Raw genomic sequence first — 13119 nt, forward strand, 5'->3', positions numbered from 1 at the left:
AATCACGACTTTATTCAACAATATCTGAAAATGAGTCAGCGTTCGGACGTAAACACAAAAGCGCTGCGTGAATTACGTACGAATCTGACAGCATAGAGAAGAAATTGTTGAATAAAGTCATTATTTTTGTTTTGTTTTTGCACACAAAAAGTATTTTCGTCGCCACGTCGACTGTTTTAACGATGTCTTTAGTACCTTTCTGGACCTTGAAAGTGGTGGTTAAATTGCTGTTTATGGACCAGTCATATACCTCTCGGATTTCATCAAAAATATCTTAATTTGTTTTCCGAAGATGAACGAAGGTCTTGTAGGGTGAGTAATTAATGACAGAATTTTCATTTTTGGGTGAACTTACCTTTTATAAACGTAAATAAACGTTTGCCAAAATAAATCTCTAAAAACACCAATAATTTAATAACACTGTCAAATGTAATCTTTAGCAAAATGAATATCCATTTTTCATACTGTACATTATAATATTGTAATATCTAAACTCAATTACATTTCAAACAATTGATTGTAGTTTTTAATGTTTTAATTTTATTTATATAGACAAAATAGTATAGAATTTAAATAGTGGCTATTTATCAGTTATCTGCCCTAACATAAAGATAAGTATTGGCCAGAAAATGAATACTGGTGAATAAAATAAAACCGTATTAACTTGTATAAACTGAACATTCTTTGAAATTAAGCAATATTTTCAAGGGGTGTAACAATATAGCGTGTCACAATATATCGCAATACTAAATTGCAAAAATGTCGTATTGTGGATAGTGACAATATTGTGTAGTTTACCCAAACTGAAAATTACCGTGTGAGAAAAAATTCAAGTTTACTGAGTTTTAGTGTCAGTGCTACATTAAACTACTATATATAATGTTGAATATAATGTATAATAATGCAATGGGGGAATATTTGTGGGTCCTGATAATGCCAAATGTCTTATGTTACCAGTAAAAAGTGGCATACATTATTTTAAATATATCTAGTCAGTGACAGAGTGAAACATATTCATCTCAAATAAATCTGTGTTTCAGCGTTAGAATCATGAATATTTTTATTATGGTTTCACTGTTGTCCTGTGCATTGGGTTACCAGCACCAATTCCAAGCCTATTCATTTCCACTCCCAATGTAATACCAAATTTATCATTTTAATCAACAGTAAATTTTTTGTTATCCTTTTACCATATATCTTGGAGTTTCGCAATAATATCGTATCTTAAGTTCAGTTTCGAGATATGTATCGAATCATAACATAATATACCGTTACACCCTAATATTTTCCTGTTTGATTGGAATGTGTTGATGGTGTGATTTTCGTTGTCACTGATGATCTGATTCTTTCGATAGACATAATTACCAGTCATCAACTCACGAAGGAAGAAAGCTGACTTTCCCATACATTCTGGCCTTTGCAACATAGACTGTGGCAGAAAATACTAAAATTACAATAATGAAGTTGCAGTAATTTGTGTCATCCTTCATTATATTTAAAAAATTTGACCTTTAGGGTTCGGTAATTCAGATAAATTATATAATACCATCTGGTCTACAGACATTAAAGGACACTGGTTTTCTCCTTGCCAGTGGGATATCTAAAAATAGATACGTGATTCACAACATCCTTCAAACACTTATAAATACAATGGAAATATTAATGACCCTCGCCTTTCATCAATTCACCTCAAAGCAAACCATGAATTGGCCCTGTGAAGGCCGATATCAGCCAGAACCGGATCATTTCCATGTGTATGATCTGCAGTCACGACCCTATTCAGGGTTATGCGGTGACACTCTCAAGCAGAGTGAAGCTTCTTTCCACTCTGATGCTCTGAACACTTTACCAAACCACTTCATCAAGGCCTTTCAGGATCTTAAAGCCCTGTTTGTTTGTTTGTGTGTGTGAGGATGATAATGCTAGAGTTGCACGTGCACCCATGAATAATAAGCTATGAATGAGTGGATGGATGGTAAGCAGGTGGTGGACAAATCTGAAAATATGACAAAACAGGACAGATTAAAGGGTTAGTTAACCCAAAAATGAAAATTCTGTCATTAATTACTCACACTCATGTCGTTCCACGTCCGAAAGACCTTTGTTCATCTTCGGAACACAAATTAAGATATTTTTGATGAAATCCGATGGCTCAGTGAGGCCTCCAACAAATTAATTTACACTTTTAATGTCCAGAAAGCTACTAAAAACATATTTAAAACAGTTCATGTGTCAACCTTAATGTTATGAAGCAATGAGAATACTTTTTGTGCACCAAAAAACAAAATAACAACTTTATTCAACAATATCTAGTGATGGACGATTTCAAAACACTTTGAAAGCTTTACGAATCTTTTGTTTCAAATCAGTGGTTTGGAGCATGAAAGTCACATGATTTCAGTAAACGAGGCTTCATTATGTCATAAGTGTTTCGAAATTTCAATGGTTCAGGTGACTTTGGCAGTTTGATACACGCTCCGAACCACTGATTTTAAACAAAAGATTCGTAAAGCTTCAAAGCTTCATGAAGCAGTGTTTTGAAATCGCCCATCACTAGATATTGATGAATAAAGTCGTTATTTTGTTTTTTTGGTGCACAAAAAGTATTCTAGTCACTTCATAACATTAAGGTTGAACCACTGTAGTCACATGAACTGTTAAATATGTCTTTAGTAGCTTTCTGGTTTGAAAGTGTAAATTAACTTGCTGTCAATGGAGGCCTCACTGAGTCATCAGATTTTATCAAAAATATCTTAATTTGTGTTTCGAAGACCTTTGATCATCTTATGGGTGTGGAACGACATGAAGGTGAGTAATTAAGGAATTTTCATTTTTGGGTGAACTAACCCTTTAACCCTTCCATGCTCTTACCAATGATGATCCTGCTGTTACTGGGGAAAAATTGACCCATACTTTATAATTGTGATGCATCTTGAAATATGAAATTGTGCTACGATTTCATACGATCTGATCAGATCAACAGTTAACCACAATTTTGTTGTTCCAAAAGTTACAAGAACTGTGTTTTGCTAACAAACATCAGTCAATACTGAAACCACTTTTTCAAAACTCTTCACACATTCAGTGAAACAGAAGTCTATGCAGACCAAACTGTGAATCATTTTTCACTGCTTTCACACAAAATGCATTCAATGAGCACATTTTCCAAAATCCATGAACACTTTGTCATTCACACTTCACCATCTGCCAAACACTATTTGCAGCACATTTTTCGAACCCTAACATTCGAAGCTTGTTAGCAATTGAAAAACAAAATAGGTCAAAACTCTTTATACAGTTCTCAACTTAAAAGTTTACCAACTTTCTGCTTAGCACAGCAGTTAAAGGTGCCATCAAATGTTTTTTTACAAGATGTAATGTAAGTCTAAGGTGTCCCCTGAATTTGTCTGTGAAGTTTCAGCTCAAAATACCCCATAGATTTTTTTAAATGAATTTTTTAACTGCCTATTTTGGGGCATCATTAACTATGCACCGATTCAGGGGCTGTTGGCCCTTTAAATCTCTCGCTCCTTGCCCATCGAGCTCGCGACTCTATAATACAGTGCATTTACAAAGTTCACACAGCTAATATAACCCTCAAATGGATCTTTACAAGATTTTGTCATGTACTGTATGCTGCATGCATGCTTCAGGTCATGTGAGTATAGTATTTATTTGGGTGTTTATATTTGATTCTGAACGAGTTTGATGGTGCTCCGTGGCTAAAGCTAACATTACACACTGTTGGAGAGATTTATAAAGAATGAAGTTGTGTTTATGAATTATACAGACTGCAAGTGTTTAAAAATGAAAATAGTGACGGCTCTTGTCTCCATGAATACAGTAAGAAACGATGGTAACTTCAACCAATAGTAGCCTACATTAGCAACATGCTAACAAAACATTTAGAAAGACAATTTACAAACATCACTAAAAATATCATGATATCATGGATCATGTCAGTTACTATCGCTCCATCTGCTATTTTTCGCTGTTGTTATTGCTTGCTTGTTGAGATTCGCCTGTTCTTCGGAGGTCTTTTAACCCTCTGGAGTCTGAGGATGATTTGGGGCCTGGAGAAGTTTTGGCATGCCCTGACATTTGTGCTTTTTTCAGTTGTTCATAAACATATAAATGACAAAAGTGTCATTACACTGTATTCAGCACAAACTAGGCTACAATAATATGTGAGGAACATGTATGTACATGTTTGTATTGTTGAAGGAATAATGTTTATGCGAGGTTATTGAAAAAACTTAAGGCACTGAAATAAGGCCAAAAAAAGCATATTAAGTCTGTGTTCACAAGACTTCTGGGTATTGGGGATTGTAGACTAGAGTTTTTGCTTCAGAATTATGTAAAACTTATGCTGCCTACTTCATATAAATCAATATATTGATTTAGTTTTTGTATAATAATGGGCCATTTACATCTTAGAAGACAAAAGAATCACATAATAATGACCTGAAATGACTTGCATATTAATGAGGCCTTTCAGTCAGGTAGGCTGTGAAAAAAACCCTCTGTAATCATGTCTCAGCTCATCATAAACAGCAATACTGTGAAATATTATTACAATTTCAAATAATGGTATTCTATTATATTCTTTAAAATATAATGTATTTCTGTGATGCAAAGTGTCTGAACAATTATGTTACCTCTATGGCATTTCATATAGGCTTTTATCTTAAAAGCATGCACATTTGGAGAAATATTAATGGATTATTATATGTTTATGTAAATTTTCTATACTGAAGTAATATTTATTGTCATCACTACGAGTGCTGGATACTGTGTTTACAATTCATACTTGCAGCTGGAGGGCGCTCTCTGTACACCTTTAGGCCACAAATTCATAAAAAGAAGAAAAGGAACTAGGAACTAACTGCATGTCTTCTACAGATCGCTAACCATGGCTTTAACATCCAGATAAACACTTTTCAAGACAATAAATACACGATTGAGACGATGAATGCATGCATTGCCTCTGAATTTGCGTCTGAATAGCGCTGGCTCCATGGGCATGGCCGCATTAACGGGTAATGAGCTGAATCACAGACTTCTGACATGGCTCTCTTTTCATACGGATTACATAAACACGGAATGTTTGTTTTCGACTGATGGAATGTTTTTTGACTTGCACGATTTAAAACATGACATTTCAATGTTTCTTTAGACATAAGTGTCTTTTTTTTGTCATTAGTATTCATAAGTTACAGTTCATTTTCTGAGAACTATCAGATTGGATAATGTTAGTTTTCTTTATTTTACAAAAAGCACAACATTGTGTTTTTACTCTGAGTGTACACAAATAAAAGAAGACATTCTATAGTTTCAATTGATATATTACTTATGTCTCTATGACAAGAAATGTTCGTATTTTAAGTCAGTTTTGCTGCAATGTGAAAAAAATCCTGCAAAACGCGCCGGCGCGTTTTCAGACCTCAGGGAGTTTAACAAATGAGATTTGTATAAAAAGGAGGAAACAATGGAGTTGGAGACTCACTGTATGTCATTTCCATGTACTGAACTCTTGTTATTCAATTATGCCAAGGTAAATTCAATTTTTAATTCTAGGGCACCTTTAATTTCACATTCAAAATACATTGCATCTGTCTTAGATCAAATTCCATAACAATAGCAATAGGTTTTCAGGCAACAAACACACTTAGTCACTCTTAAAAAGAGTAAAGAGTAAAACAAAAAAGTGCAAATTTGACTGTATGTTCAGTGTATGTGTCTAAGTGAGAAAATGATTCATGTAATTTGAAAGATGTAGTCACTGAATGCATTTTGTGCCAAAGCAATGTTAAATAATCTTCAGTTTAGCCCACATATTCTGCTGTTGTGCTCACTGTGTGAAGAGTTTTGAAAAAGTGACTGAAAAATTTCAATTGTAAGTCATTCAAATGACTCTTTTGAATCAAATCTGATTCAAATTATTAACCAAACTGAGTTGGTTAATAATTAACATCTGAATTAACATCTGATTTACTCACTGAACCACATTAGTCATTACATTTGTGACCCTAGACCACAAAACCAGTCATAAGTCACTCGGCTATATTTGTAGCAATAGCCAACAATACATTGTATGGGTCAAAATTATCAATTTTTCTTTTATGCCAAAAATCATTAGGATATTAAGTAAAGATCGTGTTCCGTTAAGATATCTTGTAAATTTCCTACCATAAATACATACAAAATTTATTTTTGTAAATGGATATGCATTGCTAAGGACTTAATTTGGACAACTTTGAAGGCGATTTTCTAAACATTTAGATTTTTTTGCACCTTCAGATTCCAGATTTTCAAACAGTTGTATTTCAACCAAATATTGTCCTATCCTAACAAACCATACATCAACGGAAAGTTTATTTATTCCTTATGACTGGTTTTGTGGTCACATTTGGTCATCTTAAACTCTATTACTTTTCAATCCATGACTGGTGGTTCACATGATAAAGTGTTTAACATACACATTCACATTCACACATAAGAGTTTTGTTGAGATATTGCGAAAACAAGTGACATTCCAGTGGATAAATGGGCCACAGTGTGAAATAATAAAGGTTAATCTAAATCCTAAAAGTGGCCAAAAGAAGCATAGTTTATGTCTGCTAAAAGACAAAATGGTAAAAAGCCACAAACAGATGCTGCTTTTCGCACAGGAACTAAGCATTTTGGTCACGCAAACTTATACACACAGCACTGCCTGCAGTTTTCTTCAGGCCTCTCATTTACCTCTTTTCATGAAACAGATAAGAGGATACAGGGCTGTCAGGTTTTATGGGAGACGGAAAGGAAAGAGAGTGGGTCGGCGGTGCAGACAGTACTCACCGAGCTCGAAGGGCGCTAATGGAAGACTTGTCAAGCCTGCATTTGAAGAGAAAAGACAAGAAAGCATTTAGGATCAAGAAACAAACATAGATGGCTGCAATTTGCTCAGCTCAAATGGCAGGACTAAAGGAACAAAAGGGGTTAAAGAGGACATTTCTGTAATGTATCATCCCTGTATGTTTTTCTTGTCACAGATAGGTGTGCTTAATGCTCAATTAATGTTGACATGCAGAAAAGGTCACCCACCAGCACTGACTACCCACAATATCACATCAAAACATAACAGGATTGACTCAGAGTGTGTGGAAAGGTGTGGCCGTTTATTTTTATCCAGCTTGTTTTCGATATCTCACACATTTGTGTCACACACACAGTTTCCTTTTATCTTCAGGGTGAATTTATAGTATTATAAAAAAAGTATAAGATAAAAAAGTCATCTTTAAAGCATTTTCTGATTCACAAGAACAACCCTTATTTCAGTTTTTACCTAATATAGATTATCATATGACATTTTTTGTCAGGAAAAGCCATGTTTTTGTTGTAGATATATAACAGAATATTTCAGGGTTAAAACAAGTTGTTGTTTTTTTTTTTTTTTTTTTTTTAAATCATGCACTTATATACAGTGATGCACTTATAATGGCCAATCCACAAACATTAAAATACTCACTGTTTCATCAGTAAAGCCACACAATGATTTTAGTGTGGAGAAATCTTACTAACCTTTCCTGTGTAACGTTATATCCAGCTTTAGAATGAAAATCTTATGCTATAAACCCTAAAACTATTGTAAAAATGCAACAAGTTTTATACATTTTAACAGAAGAATTCATGTAAGCGACTTCAGATTTCTGCTTTTACGAACTAACCCCATTTACTTCCGTTTTAAGTGTCTCACCGTAACCTTGATTTCGAAATTAGAGTTTAAATGACATTATTTTATTGTGTTGAACCTGAAATATTCCTTTAATAGAGGCTATCTTTAACATTTCTAACCATGTGAGCGGTTATGTGCACCAGTCCGTGAGGGCACTGCTGTCAACTCCAGTTACTGTAAGCAACTGCAATTATTGTGTCTTATTTACTTTATAATATCAGACTGATTCCCTAAAACACATAATGACAGGGAATGAAACATCCCATTCAGTGAGATGATTTAGTAAGACAATTTGTTTGCCACTTGGTATAACATTTCGCTAAGACATTTTAGGGAGAACTTTAAGTTTCCAAATTTGAGTATATTGAGACTGTGGTTGCCAACCACAGGTTGTGGAGTGCCTGTGTGGTTCATATGCCAATGCTATAAAGAAAAAAGAGACATTTCCAGCTGCTTAAGTGCATATGGCTTGGAGCGTCAGACTTCAAATGAATGTCAAAGTGAGGACTGAGTCAAGATGGAAAACACACAGCTGCGTGAGCATAGTTTCTTTCTGGTGCTGTGAAGTAGAGCAATCCATCATCCCACCTTCCACTACAGCTTTCAGAGCTTAAAGGTGTAAAAATCAGATTAAATGTAGTGTAAGTGTATCGCATACATGGGTCACTGGGTAGAAAACCAGCACCTTATGATTTATGTGTGTGTGTGTGTGTGTGTGTGTGTGTGTGTGACCATCTGTTTGTGTGGGGTTACTGTTGAGGTGTCACTATTAAAAGCGTGGTGTGATGGAGACTGGGTGTGGTGGGGATGTGGGTAATTGTGAGAGAGGAAGGGTGTGGACATGTGTGTGTGTGTATGTATGTGCATGCAACAAAATTTCCCACAGTAAAAAAGCTGACACATATTAAGTTCTCATTTCTTTGTAACACTAGTTAATTAGAACAGCATATGAAATATGGTGAGCTGAGATTATATCACATTATTGAGTCATTTTTGGTGTATTTTCTCTTACAAACAATACAACAATGTTGCTTCATAGCAAGAAAGCAAGAAATTTAAACTGAACATGAAACCTAAACCTTACCTTAAGCCTAATACTAAGACTAAATGTAACCCTCAGGCTAATGCTAAACAAACCTAATCCTTAGTCTAATGCTCAAGCAAAAACTGATTCACAGCCTAACACTAAGACAAAACGCAAAGCCTAAATCTAAGCCTCAGCCTAATTCTAAGAATAAAACTAACTGTAATGCTGAGGCTAAGCCTAAACCTAACCTTCGGCCTAATGCTAAATGAGCCTAAACTCCAGCCTAACACAAAGCTGAAATCTAACCTTCAGCCTAATTTTTAGGGTAAAGCTAAAGTTGCGTCCCAAATGACGTACTATACACTAAGCACTTATACACTATGTACTTTTGCACTATGTACTCAACCATGTAGTGCGTGAATTGTATAAGGTTATTTTGTCATTTAACATTGGAGTCTGACAGTCCCTTCTCCTCCACTACGTAATTAAAGCTGCAACAGTTGAGTGCATGAAGTGTCCAACATTCCACACTTTGTTTTTCCGTTAATTTAGTGCATCATCCGGGTATTTAAAGTGTACTTTTTCTTTTTGGAATTTTCTGTGTGAATGCACTACTTGCACTATTTATACTTAAAAACATCATATAGAATAGTGCATAAGTACGCAAATTGGGACGCACCTTAACTCTATGTTTAATGAAGATAACTTTCAGCCCAATACTAAGAATAAGCATAACGCTCAGACTAACGCTAAGGCTAAATAAACCCAATCCTCAACCTAATGCTATGCTAAAACCTAATCGTAAATCTAACACTAAACCTAAATCTAAGTGTAGATCCTCAGGCTAATGCTAAGGCTAAACCTAAACTTCAGCCTAAGGCTAAATGAGCCTAAACTCCAGCCTAACACAAAGCCTTAACATAACTCTCAGTTCAAAACTAAGGCTAAATAAACCCAATCCTCAGCCTAACGCTAAGCCAAAACCCAACTATCAATCTAACACTAAGCCTAAACCTAAATCTAAGTGTAGATCCTCAGGCTAATGCTAAACAAACATTGCTTAACATTAAGACAAAGTCTCATTCTCAGCCTAACACAAAGCTGAAATCTTTTAGGGTAAAACTAACCCTATGTTTAATAAAGCTAACTTGCAGCCTAATACTAAGAATAAGCATAACGCTCAGCCTAACACTAAGGCTAAATAAACCCAATCCTTAGCCTAACACTAAGGCTAAATAAACCCAAACCTCAGCCTAACGCTAAGGCTTAATAAACCCAATCCTCAGCCTAACGCTGAAGCTAAATAAACCCAATCCTCAGCCTAACGCTAAGGCTAAATAAACCCAATCCTCAGCCTTAACGCTAAAGCTAAATAAACCCAATCCTCAGCCTAACGCTAAGGCTAAATAAGCCCAAACCTCAGCCTAACGCTAAGGCTAAATAAGCCCAAACCTCAGCCTAACGCTAAAGCTAAACAAACCCAATCCTCAGCCTAACGCTAAGGCTAAATAAGCCCAAACCTCAGCCTAACGCTAAGGCTAAATAAACCCAATCCTCAGCCTTAATGCTAAAGCTAAACAAACCCAATCCTCAGCCTAACGCTAAGGCTAAATAAGCCCAATCCTCAGCCAAACGTTAAGGCTTAATAAACCCAATCCTCAGCCTAACGCTAAGGCTAAATAAACCCAATCCTCAGCCTTAACGCTAAAGCTAAATAAACCCAATCCTCAGCATAACGTTAAGGCTAAATAAACCCAATCCTCAGCCTTAACGCTAAAGCTAAATAAACCCAATCCTCAGCATAACGTTAAGGCTAAATAAACCCAATCCTCAGCCTAACGCTAAAACTAAATAAACCCAATCCTCAGCCTAACGCTGAAGCTAAATAAACCCAATCCTCAGCATAACGTTAAGGCTAAATAAACCCAATCCTCAGCCTAACGCTAAAACTAAATAAACCCAATCCTCAGCCTAACGCTGAAGCTAAATAAACCCAATCCTCAGCCTAACGCTAAGGCTAAATAAACCCAATCCTCAGCCTTAACGCTAAAGCTAAATAAACCCAATCCTCAGCCTAACGCTAAGGCTAAATAAGCCCAAACCTCAGCCTAACGCTAAGGCTAAATAAGCCCAAACCTCAGCCTAACGCTAAAGCTAAACAAACCCAATCCTCAGCCTAACGCTAAGGCTAAATAAGCCCAAACCTCAGCCTAACGCTAAGGCTAAATAAACCCAATCCTCAGCCTTAATGCTAAAGCTAAACAAACCCAATCCTCAGCCTAACGCTAAGGCTAAATAAGCCCAATCCTCAGCCAAACGTTAAGGCTTAATAAACCCAATCCTCAGCCTAACGCTAAGGCTAAATAAACCCAATCCTCAGCCTTAACGCTAAAGCTAAATAAACCCAATCCTCAGCATAACGTTAAGGCTAAATAAACCCAATCCTCAGCATAACGTTAAGGCTAAATAAACCCAATCCTCAGCCTAACGCTAAAACTAAATAAACCCAATCCTCAGCCTAACGCTGAAGCTAAATAAACCCAATCCTCAGCATAACGTTAAGGCTAAATAAACCCAATCCTCAGCCTAACGCTAAAACTAAATAAACCCAATCCTCAGCCTAACGCTGAAGCTAAATAAACCCAATCCTCAGTATAATGCTAAGGCTAAATAAGCCCAAACCTCAGCCTAACGCTAAGGCTTAATAAACCCAATCCTCAGCCTAACGCTAAAACTAAATAAACCCAATCCGCAGCCTAACGCTAAAACTAAATAAACCCAATCCTCAGCCTAACGCTAAGGCTAAATAAGCCCAAACCTCAACATAACGCTAAGGCTAAATAAACCCAATCCCCAGCCTAATGCTAAACTGAAAACATACAGTAAACCTAAGCCTAAGGCTAAACCAATGATCAACGTAAAGCTAAGTCTAAATCTAAATGTAGACCCAAGCCTAAATCTAAGAACTCAAGCACCTCTTGAATGTTGCCACACTGCAGTGAACACATCAAACCACAAAAATGGCCAAATGGCATTAAAAACTGTTAAAAATAGCCTTAAAAGGAAACTTCAGGTAGAGATGATATAGAGGAGGAGCAAGCGAGAAAGTAAAACAAGAGTGCTGAAAGCTGTAAAAGCCTCAGTGGAAAGCTGAAGCTGTAGCATCATAAATAAAGCATTCACTTGCTCTGACCCCTCATAACCATCGCCTTCATATTCACCGTTTCCCACACACAAACAAAGAAAACACAACAGCCTGTGATGATAAACATACATGTACAAAACAAAATCACACACTATCACTTTAACTATTCAACCCCGCACTTACTCAACATGTGTGACATCAAGGTTTCAAGAGGGAAACGAAAAAGGAAATCTGAAATGCTCACAAATCAGGACAACAGTGAGAAACAATGCTAATGTGCACTCTAATACATCTACGACTGCTTATAAATGATTTAGCATTATGGAAAATATTCAGCATCATATATATATATAGAAGCTCAGCTGGTCTCCGTATTTTTATTCTTGTCCTTACAATATAAGTCATTGGGGTTCAAGTTCTGACTTTCACTGTATGGACAAGAAATAAAGTTTACATGGAATACAGGTGAGATTTCAGATTTAATGCATCTCTATTGCAACTTTTGAAAAGTGCTAGTCCGTAGGAGTGAACAGAGAGGAAAATGGACACTTGAACAATGCCCTCATACATTTGCATACATGCAGCCATTACTATCAACTATCACAGCTCTTCTAATATATTCTCCCTTAGATTTGTTATGTCACATAGAACTATTACAAATCAATATTTGTGATATCTCCGACAGTAAATTACACCACATTCAACTTAAAAATCAATGTAAAGTGAGAGTGCAAATGAATGCAGATTAAAAACAGCCCATGCAAGCATGCTGACAACCATAAATAAACACCAGTGAGCACATCACGGACCCTCTCGCACACAGGGCATCTGGCAGACATTTCCACACAGCTGACAGCTGATGCTGTTCCACATGACCAACGTACCATCCGAATCCACCGAAGGATACGCTCCTCTTCCTCCTCAGCATGGTCCCTCTTTATTCGCCTCTAACTCCAATTCGTCTTCCTCTCTCTCCTCACCCACTCTCTTGTATCGTCCCTCTGTGCTTGTGTTTCAGTATCTCACAATCACTCTTTCTGTTTCCTCACTCTCTCATGTGCATCTCTCGCTCTCTTTGAAATGATTTCATTCTCCACCCTGTTTCTCACCCTTTGTGCATGTGTATGTGTATGACAGTTTGGGGTTCTCGCACCTGCTGTGTCACTCCCACTCACTTCACCACACAACTCCACACGTTAAGAGTAGAAGAGAGGGTGGTGGAGGAAGAGA

At 36.5% G+C, this 13119-nt stretch overlaps 1 protein-coding gene across 4 annotated transcripts in view; it reads right to left on the reverse strand.

Annotated features, from left to right (window-relative positions):
- rap1gap2b (RAP1 GTPase activating protein 2b) overlaps positions 1-12979 on the reverse strand; it is a 54360-nt gene extending 41381 nt beyond the window's left edge. For 2 of the 4 annotated variants that reach the window (XM_067375247.1, XM_067375246.1), the window contains exons 1-2: positions 12774-12974; positions 6841-6876 (exon numbers count right to left, since the gene is read on the reverse strand). In XM_067375247.1, the coding sequence (XP_067231348.1) occupies positions 6841-6876; positions 12774-12817 (80 nt within the window). In that variant the 5' untranslated portion in view covers positions 12818-12974. Of the gene's footprint in view, positions 1-6840; positions 6877-7563; positions 7702-12773 lie in introns of those variants that run through there. The other 2 variants (XR_010893553.1, XM_067375249.1) reach the window with 2 other exon arrangements.
- Between the last annotated feature and the right edge of the window lie 140 nt (positions 12980-13119).

This window comes from Chanodichthys erythropterus, chromosome 22 (genome assembly GCF_024489055.1).
Source record: "Chanodichthys erythropterus isolate Z2021 chromosome 22, ASM2448905v1, whole genome shotgun sequence".
NCBI lineage: Eukaryota > Metazoa > Chordata > Actinopteri > Cypriniformes > Xenocyprididae > Chanodichthys > Chanodichthys erythropterus.